Raw genomic sequence first — 18,552 nt, forward strand, 5'->3', positions numbered from 1 at the left:
CCCCCCCCCCCCCCCCCCCCGCCTACTGGTAATCCATAACCATTTTGAGAGGTACAATGTCGGTCAGAACCTTCCTCTCTGGTATGTTGGTCCCAGCTAACAGGAGCTTTTTGCAAAGGCCAGGCAAGGCGAGCTTCTGCCCCGCTGTGCTCTACGCGTAAATAGCGAACCTGAGAGGCTCCAGAGCTCTGTGATCCCGGGCTACGGCGAGCGCACGGTGGGAGCCACCGCAGACCCGGAGGGGCATCCAGCGGGATTGGGAGGAGAGACACGGAGAAGGTGGAGAATAAGAATCATGTGCGTTGCTCGAGTGTACAACCCACATTTGAGTGACAAATGACGAGGACCACCTATAAAAACAACTAAGCGCAAGTCTACCCGAATCCATTTTCCTGTGTGTGCGCGCGTTTTCAACTAACTTTGGGAACTCGTAGACCAGGCGTCGTGCCCCTCGCAGCCTCGACTCCACCTGGGTTTCCCGCGCCTTGCCCGCCCGCTTCCGTACCTCCTTCTCCCCCAGGCTAAGGATGGAGGATCCCTTCAGCCCCTCAACTTTCTCGCCAGCGCCCAACGTCTCCGTACCTGTCTCTCCTGGCTGGGGTCTCAACTTCACTTCCGGACAGGGGGCCCCAGTGCCCGGGCCGCCGCCGCCGCCGCCTCCCGGACCACCCAGCCGCAGCATCCGCCTGGTCTTTCTGGGGGTCATCCTGGTGGTGGCGGTGGCCGGCAACGCCACGGTGCTGTGTCGCCTATGCGGGGGTGGCGGGCCCTGGGCGGGTCCCAAGCGTCGCAAGATGGACTTCCTGCTGGTGCAGCTGGCCCTGGCTGACCTGTACGCGAGCGGAGGGACCGCGCTGTCGCAGCTGGCCTGGGAGCTGCTGGGCGAGCCGCGCCGGGCGGCGGGAGACCTTTCGTGCCGCTTCGTGCAGCTGCTGCAGGCGTCCGGCCGCGGCGCTTCTGCCCATCTCGTGGTGCTCATTGCCCTCGAACGCCAGCGCGCAGTGCGCCGGCCGCAGGGCCAGCCGCTGCCCGCGCGCGCCCTCGCCGCGCTGGGCTGGCTGCTGGCGCTGCTGCTGGCGCTGCCCCCCGCCTTCGTGGTGCGCGGGGGCGCCCCCTCGCCGCCTCCCGCCGCGCCCTCGGCAGCCCGCACCTGGCCGGGCGAGCGTCGCTGCAGCGATATCTTCGCGCCCCTACCGCGCTGGCACCTGCAGGTGTACGCGCTCTACGAAGCCGTCGCAGGCTTCGTGGCGCCGGTCGCGGTCATGGGCGTAGCATGCAGCCGCCTGCTCTGCGCCTGGTGGCAGCGCCTGCCCCACGCCCCACCGCCTTCAGCGCCCTGGTCCGCGACTCCCGGCCGCGCCCCTGCGCCCAGCGCGCTGCCCCGCGCGAAGGTCCAGAGCCTGAAGATGAGCCTGGCGCTGGCGCTGCTGTTCGTGAGTTGCGAGCTTCCCTACTTCGCCGCACGGCTGGCGGCCGCGTGGTCGTCCGGACAGGTGGGAGACTGGGAGACCGAGGACCTGGCGGCGGCGCTGCACCTCGTGGGGGTGGCCAACAGCGCCCTCAATCCCTTCGTCTACCTCTTCTTCCAGGCGGGCGACTGCCAGCTTCTGCGGCGGCTGCGAAGGCGCCTGGGCGCAGTCTGCTGCTCGTGGGAGGGAAGAGCGGAGGACGATGAGGGGGCCGGGGGCCACCAAGCGCTTCACCGCCACCGCTGGCCCCACCCCCACTACCACCACGCTAGACGCGAGCCCCCGGTGGAGGGCGGCTTGCGCCCACCCCCGCCGCGCCCCCGGCCGCTGCCCTGCTCCTGCGAAAGCGCTTTCTAGTTGCTCGATGGCCAGACGGGTCATCTGTCGCCGCCACACAGCCTCCGCGGAACATGAGGCTGGCCCGGTTCTACCTAGATCAAAACCAGCAGGAGAGTCTCTGATATTGACCCTGAAGCTGTCCCCATCCTAAACTGTTTCTTTCTAATGTTTACATTTTCCTACTCTTCCAGCTTCTTCTCACATTTCCCAGTTTGGAGACGAGAGAGAGTTTGAGCCACTGGGAAGTTGTAAAAACAGTCGAAGATACAGAGTTATTTTTGCAGTTCTCTTTGACGCTCCCATAGTGTTCTGGATAGGATCTTTTGGTTTAGCTAAATTGTCAAGCTTTCATTATTTGCTGTGCTATCATACGTTTTTACTTATTTTGAGTCGTGTTTAAATCAAGTGTACCTTGGAGACCAGAGAATTTGCCTTTCTTTCCTGGAGGAAAAATCCCCGCACTGCTCTCCCTGAGGAGCCTGGAGATTGTACCAGTGATGCTGTCAGAAATGTAATCGTGCTGTCACTGCAGAACCAGAGTATTTGTAAAATAAAAACAGTACCCACAGAGCAATTAGTACTTTTTCCCCATGGTAATGTGTTTTCCCAGAAGAAAATCAGTGTGGCCTTTATTTCTAGCCATCACTTCAATAGAAGCTGGGGGTTGTAGGAGGGACACATAAAAGCTTCCCTTTAGACCCTTCCAAACACGCCCAGTTTCTGCAGGAAACTGTGCCTGTGCCCAAACTAGCCTTTACAGCTAAGGTGTTGCGCTCAGGTGGAGCTTCCCAGCGCAGAGTCCCCAGCAAACTAGAAAAGCGAAACACCGAGGTGGTGGGCTCACTGTCCCAGATGGAGCCTCATGGAAATTTGTGGCTGGGAAGAAAGCTGCACCCTCCCCATGTTGCAAGTATCTATACAACTCCTTTTTTTTAAAAAATGAAGGCAATGCCTATTGGTGGGGATTGCTGAGAACAAAGGCAAGAAGCAGATTTAATCAGTGACCTCCTCCTCTTAACTGTCCTTGGTTCTAGAAAGAAGTGGCAGCACTTACGAACACGGTATCCACGTGTTTACCAGTGTCTTTCATCTGAGAATCTGCGAGATTTCCATGATTGTGCCTCCTGTTGGTGCACAAATGCCAAACTAAGATGGAGAAAGGGGAAATGATTGCTAGAGTTCACTTGTAGAGCCAATGCTCTTTGAGGGCTTTCTTTGTTTACTCCACTGAGGTATCCCAAAGTCTTAATGCTTGACCTGTACTAGGCACTCAACACATATTTGTTGAATAATTCATGATATGAGTCAGGCAAAGATAGAATGGATACAAGATTTACAAAATCTCCACTAAGCTTGATTTACCTTTTGCCCAAATTCTGTCAAAAAATGTTGGAGTTAAAGGTTTTCCTTCATCTTTTTAATCCTCCGCACCCTGCTTAGGATACTATGGAGTGTGATATACCAAGAATAAGTTAGCCAAAAAGAGAACACAGTTGTCTTCATGACATTATTTTTATTCATTAGCATGGGATATTTATTGGCATTTTTCTTTATTAATAAACACTAATTCCTTATCTTGTGCCAAGCAATGTGTTAGGCATTGGACATACTAAGATGAATAACACACATCTTTCCCTCAAAGACCTTAAAATCAATCTGACAATTACTGCAAGATAGCACATGTGCTTTCATAAGGGTTCCAGTCAGGGTGTTGGGTCACTGAAAAAGAACATCTGACAAACTCAGGAGACTGAAGCAGTCATTCCAATGATGACCAACTAATGGGAAGCGGGGAATGGGCAAAGGCAGGGATCAAGGCAGAAGCACAGAGAGACTCAAAATATGACCTGGTGTGTCACTTTGAATGCTCCCAACCAAGAATTTAAGACAGCTGAGTTGCTGTTTCTGTTACCGCAATTGAGCACACCCTAACAGAAAAATGGGTTCAGCTGGTTTAAATTTACTTTCTCACATAAGAAGTCCAGTGGTAGAGCTGTTCCAAAGTTGGTTAGTTGAGTAGCTTCATAACTTCATCATCAAAGACCTAGCTCCTTTTCATTTTTCTTTTTTTTTTTTTTTAAGTGAACAGCCACAGCCTTACTGCTTTGAGTGAGGGAGGGAACGTGAACACCTTTTTTTTTTTTTTTTAAGATTTTCTTTCTTTATTTATTTGTCAGAGAGAGACAGAGAGAAAGCACACAAGCAGGCAGAGGTGGAGAGAGAAGCAGGTTCCCTGCCGAGCAAGGAGCCGGATGCAGAACTCGATCTCAGAACTCTGGGATCATGACCTGAGCTGAAGGCAGCAGCCTGTCCAGAAAAGGAAGGAAGAATTTCTCTCTCTCTCTCTCTCTCTCTTTTTTTAACTCTTTATAGGAAAGAAGAAACATTTCACAGACATCCTGAGCAGATGTTCCTGCATGGCTCATTGGCCAGAACCATATCATATATCCATAAGCAGACCACCGCAAGGGAAATGGGGCCACGATGATGGCCTAGACATGGAGCTGAAGATATGAGTTGCACGGTAAAGGGGTGAAAAAAAAATAAGACTTCTATTTTTTCTTTTAAGAAAAGAAAAGGAAATGCTTATGGGAGGGCAAGTCTAAACTTTTATCCAATTGCCAAACTGGGGGTTGATTTTTATAATCTATTAGAGATTTTCATCTGTGCCATCTAGAAATTATAAGACATCTCCATCTGGGTCAAAAATACAGAATACATATACATGTAGTTAATTTGAAATTAAACTATATTTTCTTGAGATTTTGTGGAAGAGTTGGTTAAGCCCAATTCATAGTGAAATACTTCCATGGCTAAGGAACTTTCCCTAATCTTAACTAAATCTGACACTTGAAGGTAGATCTAGGTGACTTCGTTTTCATCTTCAGAGGCACTTGTAGGTTAAGAAATTCAGAGCATCACCTCAGAATTTAATCCCCAGAAACTGCATTGCTATAAGCAACTCAAAGATTCATTTTTGTCCCCATCAAGGAAGCCCCCAAAGGTTATTTTAAATTTAGACTCTCACTTGAGTGGGAGATACTATTCAAATTTCACAGGAAAGGTATATGAACAGTTGACCCTGAACTTGATCTATTTCCCAGGTATCACCCAAATAGTATATGACTAGAGGAGAAACCAGACCACGCATTTGGAATTGAGGAGGAATCAAATAACATACCCTCACCCATTGCACATTTCCCCTTGGAGTTAGATTTTAAGGAAGCTGCCACACACAGGCCTAGACTATAGGATTCTAGGAGGCACTATTCATATACATGACAATGTAAATGTCACCACCAGAACTTTAAAGCCTAGATACAAAGAATTCTATATTTAAAAAAAAAAAAACTGTCTGCATGGTAACATACAGCTAAAATAAGTAAACATGACCTATTACATAATTTGAAGCAGAGATTATGTAGCAAACAGCCAGGAGTGGAAGTAAAACCACAATTTGTGACTAGCTAGAACTCATTTACTAAAAATAGAATAGTAGAGCTGATTTGTGGAAGAGGAGGTAGATTTTTTCGAAGCTTCCTAGGAAGCTTCCTGGGAAACACAAAAGTCGAAAATTGGAGAAGCCACCCCCCCCATTCCTAAAATGTTTGGACTTGATCAATGGGAAGATATTATAATGAAAATGAAGTCTAATTAAATTAAACAGATGTTTTGCTAAGTTGTGAGGCAGTATAATGAAAAGATCAGTCTTTAGAACCTACAGACCTGGACTTAAATTTCATCTCTACCATCTTATCACTTAGTAGCTGAGTGACTTTAGGCTGTTTGCTGAATCTTTCTGAGTCTTGGCTTCTTTTTTTTTTTTTTTTCTTTTTCTTTTCTTCTCTCTTTCTTTCTTTCTTTCTTTTTTTTTTTTTTTAGTCTTGGTTTTCTTATCAGAAAAATGGGGTTTATATTAGCTACTTCATAGGACTGATGTAGGTAAAAATGTAAAATACTTGATGTGGGGAAGGGGAGCCCGTCAGTCTGTCCCTTCAGACTATGCCTATTGGATGTCCATTTTCTTATTGTTTAAGGCAGTTGAGTTGGATTTTCTGTTATTTGTGAGAGCAAGCATCCTCTAATTGAAGACGTTTGGCAAGAAAAACAGTCTCATTTTAGCTTACTGCATGTTCTTTATCAAAGAAATAAGAACATTCCAAGTGTACTTTTATTTAGCCCATCAGCCAGTATGTATTGAAGAACCATATTTGACACTATATTGGGGCAAAGGGAAGAAAATCAAAGACGTACCTCTTGTATTTAAAAACTTTGCATTCTATGAAAAACCAACTTTCATGGTAAGGAGTTTGTTGAGAAATCTCAACCTATGATTTTTAATGTTATAGGACATTTGCAAATTCTTACCATTAATGATATGACTCATTCATTCATTCATGGGGTATTTATTAAAGAGCCACATGTGCAAAGTACGAATGAAGTTTTAGATATATATATAATACATATCACTTATCATAGATATATATTCCATTTAAAATTTAGGTTTTGGGTGGAAACTTTGGACCAACTATTACTGGTTGGCCAAACCTGGAATTGACAACCACAAAATGGGTTGGAGTAATTACATAATAGCCTCCAGTGAATCATTCTTCTTGATATGAACCCCTTGTATAATCTTTTCCTACAGAGTCTGGGCTTGGTCATGTCACCCACCTTGACAGTGGTCATCACAAGATCGTTCACAAGCCTGGTGTTGAAAAGCACATACACATGGGGCTTGTCCTCTCAGAAAAACTGCCCTAACATCACCATGGCATGAAGAAGCCAAGAGTGAAAGAGCATATGGAAAGGGAGGCCCAGCTACTCAGCCATCATAGTGGAGCCCAGTTCCCAACTGACTCTCCAGCTAAATGCAACCACATGAGTGAGCCCAGGGGAGACAAACAGAGGAACTGCTGAGCTAACCCACAGACCTGTGAGAAGCAAGAATTCACAGCCATTGAGTTTGGGGGTTGGTTTACTTTACCACACTAAATGACTAAATCATGTCTGAGTAGTAAAATGCTGAGTAGTAAAATGGTGTTGGATACATTGAAAATGGAAGTCAAATGACCTAGATATCAGACCATATGGGTTCTACTCTTCCACCACATGTCAAATTGGGGTATTTAACTGCTCACCATGTAATCTGATGAGACTTCACATCAACTTGAAGTGCAGAGAACCCCAAGGGGAATATCAAGCTCAAGGGGAAAAGTCAACACTTTTTCCATGTGGTAAAATCTATTGCCAAACCCTGGCAGTTCTGGGTATGGTTTTATTAAGTAAGGTACTACTGTGTGCCTTACAAAATACCCATAAGATAAAAATTGAGAACCATAATAATGATAGCTAATTTTTTTTTTTTTTTAGCAGTGGGTAGCAAAGCAAAGTTTATTGAGTGATAGAACTGACAGATATTACATACCTCCCGAGAGAGGGGCCCCAACAAGGTTGCCCTAAATAATTTCTATGAAGCCTGGCACTTTACAAGCATCAATTTAATTAATCCTCACAACAACTTAAAGTGATACATCATAATCCTCTCTACCTTATAGATAAGAAAACTGAGGCTAAGGATAACTTGCCCATGGTCAAAGAGTTAGTAAGTGGCAGAGGTAAAGCTGTGAGGGCTTCTTCATTGACGCTGGTGTTGTTTGTCATTTGAACAGGTAACAGCCAAGGAGTTAGCATCTGAGCCCAAAATATAGGTCTTGCTTTATGTAAGATGTATCTCTTAGAGCCACAGTCTGGACGCAGGAGGTGAGGTGGGAGACAACATGATAGATTTAATAAAAAAAAAAAAAATGGCTATGCGAAGAATTAAATGCATTTCAGAAAAACTATACAATTACATCAGAGTTTCATCATTTTAGCCTCCAAATTATCCAAGTAAAGAACTAACTTGCTAGAAATGGTGGAGATTGCCAGCTATTCACCAAAATCCATTTTCCCCTTCTTAACTGGCTGCTCAGTCAGAGACTACATTTCCCAGCCTCCTCTGCCTCCAGTTAGAGCCATGTGACCACATTCCTAGCAACAGAATGTGAGCAAAAGTGACATGGCTGGCTTCCAGACTTGGCTTAAAACACAGGGCTTGGGGTCCTCCATGTTATCTTTCCCTTTCCTGTTGGCTGGAAAGTATGATGTGACAATCACACAATGTACCAATGATCAGGTTTAGCCATGCAGATGAGGACAACATCCTAGGGGTGGCAGAGCAAAAGATGAAAGGAATCTGGGTCCTTTCTGGATCTTGTGAGACAAAGACAGACTAAACTGGACAGAAGATTATGTGAGAGGGAAATAAATTTCTTTAGGTCACTGAATTTTGTGACTCTCCTTATTACAGCTAACCTTTAACTCAACTTATATTTTAAGGTTGTATTACAGTAGACTATGGAATAGCTTTGCTTCTCATTTTTTGTTCCACAGGGCTTCTGTGTTTCCAGAGGAGCTTAGTGTTAATTTGGATGGACCAAATCTAGAATGTGACTCTTCAGAGGCTTGAGGAACGACCCTAGGTCCAAAATGTCTGAACCAAATCATGCATGTGAGACGTCTTTTTTTTTTTTTAAAGATTTTATTTATTTATTTGAGAGAGAGAGAGAGAGAGAGGTAACAACAGAGATAATAAGAGACAGCATGAACCTGGAGGAGAGGGAGAAGCAGGCTCTCCACTGAGCACAGAGCCCTAGGTGGGGTTTGATCCCAGTACTCTGGGATTATAACCTAAGCCGAAGGCATATGCTTCACTGACTGAGCCACCCAGACACCCTGGGATGTCTTTTATTTGCCTCAAAGGATGTCACTTAACCTCAGGAGACACTTTTTGTTTAAAAAAAAAAAAATCTAAAGTATGTTAGAGAAACCCAACGTCCATTAACATCATCAGTACAAGAGCCAGCATCAGAAATGGAGCAGGCTCTGCAGCTATCCACAATAACATCCACTATTCTCTTGCCTTATTAAAACAATCCTAATTTTGTCTCAGACCAACATGTTCTAGTTATCTATTGTTATGCAACAACCTATCCCAAATTTTGTGCTGTAAGATAACCACCACTTAATTACACTTAGGGATTTTGTGGGTTAGGACATGGACAGAGTATAGGAGGGCTGGCTTGTCTCTCTACTTTGATGCCTGGGGCCTTAGTGGGGGAAGACTCAAGTGACTGGGGTCTACAATTTCCTGGGAGCTTCTTTACTCATATGTCTGCTGCCTTGGTTAGAATATTCAAAAGTGGGGCTCATCAGGAACTACTGACTAGAGTCTCTAAACCTGGCCCTCCACGTGGCTTTGACTTTCTTACTGCATGGTAGCCTTAGAGCAGTCAAACTTCTCCTAAGGCAGCTCAAGTTTTCAAGAACAAATGTTCTAGTGAGCAAGGTGGAAGCCACATGGCTTTGTATGGCCTTGTCTCATAAGTCTATACTCTACTGGTTGAAGCAGTCACAACCCTGCCCAGATTTTAAAGGCGTACACCCTACCTTCTAATGGAAGAAGTGTCAAAGAATTTGGTGTCATATTTTGCAACTGCCACTCCACCCATCAAGGAAGATAACCCTTCCCCCAGTCTAGGAGATATCTAAGTCAACTATGGTCAACCCATTCTGGTTGACCATAATGGTTGATTGGTTTTGGACAATGAAACAGCATAAGGGTTTCTTGCAAAGGTTTCCTAACCTTAAATAGGAGATAAGAGTTGAGGCAATAATTTCTCTTCCTCTGGATCATGTAGTTTATAAATGTGACCTAAAACTCTTACAGACATCTTGGCACCCACAGAGGGGAGATAACCTTAAGAGAAGGCCAACATCATACAGCTCAAAGAGTGCAAAAGTAAAAAATTCAAGTCTTTGATTATGTAGTTGAGCAGCTGAATTAACCAAGTTGGAGTCATCCAACCTCAGACTCTTATGTGAAATAGTCAATTTTCTCATTGTTTAATGGTTTGAGTTGTTGTCTTCTCTAAAGCCATCCAAGTGGGTATAAGGAATATATTAGTCAAGATTCTCCACAGAAACAGAAGCAATAGTGTGTCTGTACACATGTATTTACTTATTATAAGGAATTGGCTCAAGCAGTTATAGAGGCTGAGAAATCCCAGGATGTGCTGTCTACAAGCTAGAAACCCAGGAGAGCTGGTGATGCAGTTCCAGTCAAAGAGCTGAGGACCAATATGCCAGCACAGTCAGGTAGAGAGAGTGAATTCTCCCTTTCTCCAGTGTGGTGTTCTGTTGTTCTTTTGTTCTACCAAAGCCCTTAATGGATTTTGTTCTACTGAAGCCCCTAATGGATTAGATGATGCCCAGATATATTAGGGAAAGCAATTTGCTTTAGTCAGTCTACCAATTCAAATGCTAGTCTCATCCAGAAACACCCTCACAGACATACTCAAAAATGATGTTTAACCAAATATCTGGGCATTCCTTGGCCCAGTGAATCTGATACATAGACTTAACCATCAGGAGAGACTATAGGGTTTCCTTATAACTTCATCCCAGATAGGAAGTGTCAATTATGCCTGCAAATTTTTGTTTCTCTTTTTTCCCAAAAGTACTCTAAGCTATCTATCATTTCATTTAATTCTTTAAGCAAGGGAGGATATGGCTGATTGAGAATTTAGCCTGGATCATTCAGAAGGTAACATTAAAACAAAGGATTTGGATAATGCAATCCCAGACATTCAAGAACCACTCTACAAGCTGTGAACTTCATTCCTCTGACCAGTGAAGTCACACCACTGTGTTAAAATGATTAGAACTAAAATTATTAGAACTGCTTCACTGTAGACAAGGTAGCAAACATGTAGCAAACATTTCCTCAGCTAGCTGGATGGAGTTTTGGAGGGCATTCTGAATTTTTAAAAAAGATTTGTATTCTTCACTGAGCAATTATCATTACTGCATATTTTTTAAATGTAGCCACTGAAAGCCTGACCAAGGCCAACATGTTCCAGAGTATACTTTGTGAAGCAACAGATGCTTCCGTATTAATGTATCATAAAGGAAAAAAAAAGAGTTTCAGAGTTAGATGTTTAGAACACTAGGTTAAATAGATTTCTTTTTAGTTTTTTATTATAAAATACACAGAAAAGTTGAAGAATAATACAAAAGAACACCCACACATTCATCACTGAGATTCAACAGTCGTTAACATTTTGCCATCTTTCCTTTTATACATCTATATATATTTTTCTGGTTTTGAATAACTTGGAAATTAGCTGCACACACAGTATCCTTACCCTTCAGCTCTGACTACTTGAGCATGCATCTCCTAAGATATTCTTGCATGATCACAAGGGCAGTACCACATTTAAGGAAGTTAACAATCCCCTAGAATCACTTAATACTCAGTCCATATACAGATTTTCCCTTTTGTCCTCAACATAACTTGAACACTTTCCTTTTGAGCCAAAATCTAATTACAGTGTACACTGTCTTTGATTGTTATGACTTTTTAGTTTCTTTTATTCCAAAATAGCCCCCCCCGAACTTTTTAAAAAGTTATTGTATTTTTTAAAAAGACCAAGCCAGTTGTCTTGCAGAATATCCCACATTCTGATTTTTTCTGAGTACTTCCTCATGATACCTTCTATTTTATTCCTCTCTTCCCAACCAGGTTTCTTGAAAGCAGGACCTCTCAGAACCTTCAACACACACACACACACACACACACACACACACACACACACACAGAGGGCTTCCAGCAGTCACATATGGACTCTGTAGCATAGGGAGAAGATCCACCTATACATTTATACTATATATTTATACATACATCTATACATTAGAAGCATCTCCTTGAAGACAAATACAGATTTAAAGGAGAAAGCTAGGAAAATCAGGATAAAATACTCAGTCTCGGTGAGTTCAAAAGTGATACCAAAAGCAGGATATTGGTAATGCCTACACTTCGAGGGAATAAGCAGTAGAAACGTGTTGAGTTAGGGCCCTAGAGAAGGCACAACCAAGATGACACACACTAAAGTGAAGCCAGCTTGGACAAAACCAGAAGCAGGCTTAGATGTTGAGCTGATGGAAGGTTATCTTCTCTTGGGATAGTCCGACTAAAGGAAATTTTGTTTTTTGCACAGTGCCTCTTTTGGGAAGAGCTGGGGGAAAAAGCCTCGGCTAGAAACAAGAAGAAAGTTAAAGGAAGGAAAGTAGGCACTCAGTTTGGCAAACAGTGCATATGGCAGATAAAGAGACCAACCTAAGAAGCAAGTTAACCCGTTACAAACTCACCCAAGCCTTCCTAGAAGGAACAGGGGCATATCAGAAGGGACTGAAGCATTGCAGATACATTCTACCATATACAGGCAAAGCCCAGAACATTCCAGAGTTGACGTCAGGCAATAGTTCTGAAGAGTATGTGCAGAGGTATTTTTGCTCCCTAAGGCCTGAGGCAACCAGATTCAGAAGCAGCAGCAGCAGCGTCAGAACTGTGCCACAGAGGATACCCAAGGTGGAGCAAAGGTGAGGAATACTGACGAATCATCCTGGGCAGCATTTTGCATGAACCTAATCCATTCTATTACAAGATGAGGAGAAGTCAGACCATGTGTCAAGACTTAAAATGCTGCTCTCAAGAAATGTGGAGACCCTGACGCTAGACAGAGGCACCTTTAATGCAGCACACACACGCCAGAAACACTGGGCTCAGCAGAGTGTTAGATAGGAACACACGGCCCTTACCCCGTGGCCTTGTGTGAAAGGACTTCAACTAGGCTGGCACTCCTGGACTCTCTCCACTGCTGGGGTGAGAGGGGCCAAGTGAAAAATAAAACCAACAACAACAATCAAGACCAAAATAAACATTCTCCCTATTTGGTTCTAAACCAATGTCTAGGGAGAAACTGAGGTTCAGAGATTAAATCCTCTTATAGGTTAAAGCCCAAAGATAACAAAATCCAAAGAATGGCAGTTCAAAAATCAAAATTTCCTCTCTTGTATGAAAAAGTCAAAGACCTCCTTGATTGCCAATTCCACGTACCCTCTGCTGGAGAGTCCCCTGAGGCAGGGGATTTGGGGATCCTTCCTTAAGCAGTGGTGGCTGCATACTGCTCTCCCTGAAATGGGGTATTCCTTTAGGACCTCTGAGGTTCTGTTTATTCGATTCCCATTTGAGGATGTGCCTCACTCTTTTAAAGAGTTCGAAGTGTGAACAGGAAGCAGAACTTTGTTGCAGCACTGGCTCCTCATCCACCTATCTCACTCAGGAAACAAGCCACCCCCGACTCCCAGAACAATGGCCAAGCAAAACTGTGCTCCGAGAACCCAGTACTTGCTGTTACCAAAGACTCTCTAGAAGAGGGTTAGGATAAGAGATAAGAAAGGCACTTGGTCTTGGCTTCCCCAGGGTGGATGCCAGTGGATGGAGGCAGGCAGGTTGTCCAAATCTATACCTTGGATATAAACTCAATAGTGAGAAATCTGCTCATGAAATGTTAATTTGGCATCATGTTTAACAACTCTGGGCATGGGGAGAAGATCCATCCATACATTTACCTGAGACAGAGGCAACTGAATCTGCCTTCTTGCAAGTTTAGAAATTTGCAAAGATGGGGGTCCCCGTCTCTTTCTCTTCTTACAGATCAAAAATCTCTTCCTTGTCATTTCCATTCTGAACCTTTTACTTAACTGAGCAAGGCCTCTATGTGGGGCCATGGGGCTCTCTTGGAGCATGTATTTTCAGTACTGTGCCCCAGTGACTGTTTCCAGTGACTTTGGCTAAGCAATCTGCCCCTAGGTATGCTTTCTCCAGCACCATCTGGATTCAACGAGATGGTGTGGAATGACTTTGAGGATGTGACATCTACACGAATCCAAGGCTAGTTCTGCCACGCTTCCCTTTCTGGGCCAGAATGCAAATGGAATTTGGAGCAGCCCAGGCAGTGCCGCCTACCCATGCTGTCATGGACAATTTCCAGCTAGATACTCATTAGTGCTCTGTGGTGGGCACTGAGCTCAGCCGCCCCGCAGTTTAAATGTAGCTCAGGGCAGATCCAGGTCATGGTGGTTGGTGGTGGGAGAGAGGCTCTCTTCAAGAAAAAGAACACAAAATAATAAACTAAAAAAATAGGTATGAAAGTGAATATTCAGAATGGGCAAATAATCCCAAAAAATACAAATATTCAAAACCAAATATAATAGCAAACATTTATTAATTGCTAGACAAACCACTATCATACTTTCTGCCAATAATTTTTGTCTCTCTACTCTTTCCTCATCCCTTCACATGATAACAATTTAAAAGTATTTTACATAAAGAGAATCGAAAGATAACTCGATCTTTCCTATAGCATAGTTAATCTTTCTTTCATCGGCCAAAAGCATAAAACAAATGATAGTATAGGTCTGTGTATTTATACACATAGGAATTATGATAAATTCTACTTCATGTGATTCTCATCAAGAAACATGTATGAATTTACAGTTTACAGGCTGTATTATTGAATACATTGCATGTGTACCATCTATGAGAACAGAATCTTATACTTACAATTTTACCAAAAGTCTAATGATAAGACAAATTTTCCATAGAATAGTTAGTGGATCCACCTGTTCAAATCCTTTTTCTCCTCCAAGACTTCCATATTCCCTAGGGCAGACACCACAGCCCATACTCACTCTGACAGAACCCTGGCTTGCATGCTAGCATCTAAGGAGAGCCATCACAGTGGGCACTGGGAGTATTTTCAGAGGCTGTTTTTACTCTGGGACGGCCAGCAAAAACTTGACTATACACCGCAATTGACTGCAAACCATGTTAGTATGTCCCACAAACACAAATTAAATACATTTCCAACTCAAATGCGTCTTAGCCAAATCCCAAAAATGCCTGTGTGACAGACAGAAAAGAGACAAGGGCCTTCATCCACTGAAGTTAAATCATCTTACTTTTGCACATTTTTACAAAAACATATGACAATTTTTCCTTTCTCTCTTCTCTTTCCCTCGTGAACAATTCAAGCCTAAAGCCAGCAGGGAGGACAGGGCAGGGTAGACACCTATGCTGGCTAGGGGACTGGGGGGGACGTTTGGGGGCTTAGAGAGGAGAGACAGAGGCCAGGTGTGGCTGGATGGCAACCCGGTAGTGTAGTGAGTCTCCCTCAAGCTGCGAGAGAAGGGAAGTGAAGTACAGCCCTACACGTGCTCCGAATCTAGTCTATGTGAATTTCCTGCCGAAGAGGCATGACCTGAATGTCATCATAAAGACATGTCAGACAAACTGCAGTTGGGGGCGGTGGTAGCAGTTATAAAATATACGGCCTATAATCTTTGAAAATGTGAATATCATGAATGTTAGTGAAAGACTGAGAAACTGTCCAGGACGAGGAAGCGAAACAGACATGACAACTAAATCTACTTGGTTCTGAACTGGATTTGAGGATCAGATGTCAGGGTTAACTTCCTGACTCGGACAGCTGTATTGTGGTCATGTGGAAGAATATCCTTGTTTGCAGGAAATGCACACGAAAGCATTAGAGGCTCATGTGGCATCAGATTAGCAACATACTTTCAAATGGCTGTTGTGAAAGAGTTCCCTGTACTACTTTTGTGTAGTTTTGTGTGCTTTCAAATTACAGTAAAAGGATAGAAAGGATGACGATGGGAACACATTACTCGAGTTGCTCAGGACCTTAGAAAGGGGCCCACACATGTGAGGGGACATGAAGCTTATGTTTTGTTAAATTCACTATCTCTAATTGCAGTAAATAGTATTCTGTGTATATACCAAAAGACATTTTTCCTGTAATTTAATCCTTGCTTTAGCTATGTCTTCTTTCTGAGTTTTTTTTTTTTTGGCCTTCCTACCTTTGCTGAGAATGAATGTGTAGAATGAGTATGTTCTAAACACACTTCGAGGTCAAGGAGCAGCAGCCTGCACCCTGAGACCCACATTACCTAACGCCCTTCGCTGGGCCCACGTAGCTCTGTGCCTACTTTTTTAGCCTGACTTGGTACTAATAGCCAGTGTATTGCTTAAGGCTCACTATAGACACTGTGGCGTTCACTGACCACACTCCCTTCTCCACTGCCTACTTATGGTCAGCATGTATATCATTTGCTTAATGCCCAGGATTTGGTGTTCCACTTGGAAGATAAATTCACAGTGGGCAAGAAATCTTAAAATATCCAACTTTCACTCCCCTTTTTTGTATGCTCAGCTCAGCCCCTCCCTTCTCCTTTCTATAAAACGGTGTGCCTAATGAAAGTACAATCTGGTCCATCCTCTCAAGATGGACAACTCTAAGGTAGAAGGCAGTGATTTGGGCATGAATTTAATTAAGGACATGTTAGCAAATCCATTTGGCTGCACACTTACGCTACCCCAATCTAGATTTTAATGATTAAATAAAGTTTACACTTCATTCTCTTACTGTATCTCTCAGTTGGTTCCAACTCAGGAAAAAAAGGGGGGGCGTGTTTTTTATTGGGTCCTATTAAAGGACAATACAAATAAAAAATGATAGCAACTTCCAAAGTGATGAAAACAAATAATGAAAAGCAGCACAATAATGTGAAGTATAGGGGGCGCCTGGGTGGCTCAGTGGCTTAAAGCCTCTGCCTTCAGCTCGGGTCATGATCTCAGGGTCCTGGGATCGAGCCCCACATCGGACTCTGCTCAGCAGGGAGCCTGCTTCCTCCTCTCTCTCTCTGCCTGCCTCTCTGCCTACTTGTGATCTCTGTCAAATAAATAAATAAAATTAAAAAAAAATAATGTTTAGTATATTTTAGGAAGTAGAATCGACAGGACTCAGTGCTGGATTAGATATGGGGGGATACATACAGGGGTCCCTAAGACCATATCATGTTGGGAATTCACTAGAATGACTCATGGAATTCTCATGCTAATATTATGACAAGATATTATAAGGGTACACATCTGGATAATAAGGAAAAAGGACACAGGTGGAAAATGGAAGAATCTAGGTGCAGGCCTCCTTATGTTCTCTCCCTCTCTGAGGGGTAACACGGAGCTCACTCTTCTATCAGCAATGAAAATGCAGAAACAGGTGTGCAATGTTTTTGCCTAGGGAATCTTGTTAAAGACTCAAGCACCCAAAGTTTTTATTGGGGGCTGGTCATGTTGGAACCTCTGCCTAACATGTACCAAAGTCCTAGAGTCCCAGAAGGAAAGCAGGTCGTGGTCAGCATAAACCATATTGTTTGTACAAACAGTTTAGGCCTAGCGAGGCATCCTTATTATTTAGAGAAAATCTTACATCAATGTAGGGAACTATTTGCCAGCCAGATTCCCAGACGCCAGCTAGGGGCCAACCTTACAGGCAGAGCTTTACCAGTCTTAGCTCAGTTCTATCAACTCTTCTGCACAGGAGAAGTGACAAAAGCGGAGATGTGGAGATGTGAGTATGGCATCCAGGTTTCTCCCTTAAACATGTAGATGAACAGCATGTAGTTGTCACTTATGGAGATGGAGGGAACAAAGGAAGTATAAGTTTACAGGAGAACATTAATATTTCAATCTTGAACACATAAAACTGAAGGTAGCAATGAGCTGTTAGGTTAAATTGTGCTTTGGTGCAACCATAAACAACCTTAGAACTTCAGTGGGTTAAGGGGCGCCTGGGTGGCTCAGTGGGTTAAGCCTCTGCCTTCGGCTCAGGTCATGATCCCAGGGTGCTGGGATCGAGCCCTGCATCAGGCTCTCTGCTCAGTGGGGAGCCTGCTTCCTCCTCTCTCTCTGCCTGCCTCTCTGTCTACTTGTGATCTCTCTGTCCAATAAATAAATAAAATCTTTAAAAAAAAAAAAAAAGGACTTCAGTGGGTTAACACAACAACTGTTTATTTCTCACTTGTTACATTTCTTTCATGGCTTGGTGGAAGGTAGTGACTGGTGGGTGGTCTCTGTTCCACATGGTCACTCAGGGACCCAGGCTGGTAGAGGTTCATCGTCTAGAATGTCTGTGGTTGTGAAAAAGAGAGAGAGGGAGAGAGAGATGGAGAGGTGGAATTGGAGCTCTTCTATGCTTCCATCTAGGAGTGTCACACTGCATATTCACCCACTGACCACTGGCCAAAAGTGGTCACAGAGCCTCAACCAACTGTAAATGGGGTGGGAAATGTGGGGCAGTAGATGGGATATTTGGTGAACACCACTGTTGCTGCCACAATATCCAGGCAGGAATCACACAGAGGTACCCACAACAAATGGATATTACGGAGACTTTCAGTTAGGAGTCATAAGCAGATAGGTTGTATTTAAAGCCACCCTCAGTTTCTCATTATCTGAATCCCAAGAACCTAGTAAGAGCAATGTTGTCACCCTTTTCTTGTTTGAGAGAATAGGAAATCCAGTGCCGCTGATACTCTTCAGACCTCCCTGTAGTGAACTTATCAGCACACTGATGTCTTCATAAGCTCACAAAACAGATTATAGTTTAGGATTGAAGGCAGCTTTTGAACTCCTCTAAGAGAAAGGGCTGGTCCTCAAAATACCTGCCTAGGCACAGCCTGAGGCTCAGAGCACAGGAGAGGGGCCCACAGAGGTGAAAGGGGGCATTTAAAACTATTTTTAGACAAAGATACTGATAAGCAAGTTCACAGAGGAAAAGTTGCTTTCCGTGGTAGGTACAAAACTCACACCAGGGCTACCACTAGGTGTCAATAGTAGGAAAGGAAAAGATGAAAGAAAAAATCAAGGAAGGTTCTAGAGGAAGATGTAGCTTGGTTCCAAGGAGAGAAAAGGTAGAAAGTGTCCCCACACTCCCCC

The 18,552-nt window shown here is 43.9% G+C and overlaps 1 protein-coding gene across 1 annotated transcript; it reads left to right on the forward strand.

Moving 5' to 3' along the window:
• The first annotated feature begins 527 nt into the window (after positions 1-527).
• Positions 528-1,826, forward strand: LOC111148221 (G protein-coupled receptor 150). The gene has a single exon (XM_022504682.1). The coding sequence runs from the start codon at positions 528-530 to the stop codon at positions 1,824-1,826; it is 1,299 nt and encodes a 432-aa protein (XP_022360390.1).
• Positions 1,827-18,552: the final 16,726 nt, after the last annotated feature.

This window comes from Enhydra lutris, unplaced genomic scaffold (genome assembly GCF_002288905.1).
Source record: "Enhydra lutris kenyoni isolate GAN:26980312 unplaced genomic scaffold, ASM228890v2 scaffoldscaffold19, whole genome shotgun sequence".
In the NCBI taxonomy this organism is placed as follows: domain Eukaryota; kingdom Metazoa; phylum Chordata; class Mammalia; order Carnivora; family Mustelidae; genus Enhydra; species Enhydra lutris.

Coding starts and splice junctions, on each gene's coding strand:
- LOC111148221 (XM_022504682.1), top strand. CDS start 528: ATGGAGGATCCCTTCAGCCCCTCAACTTTCTCGCCAGCGCCCAACGTC.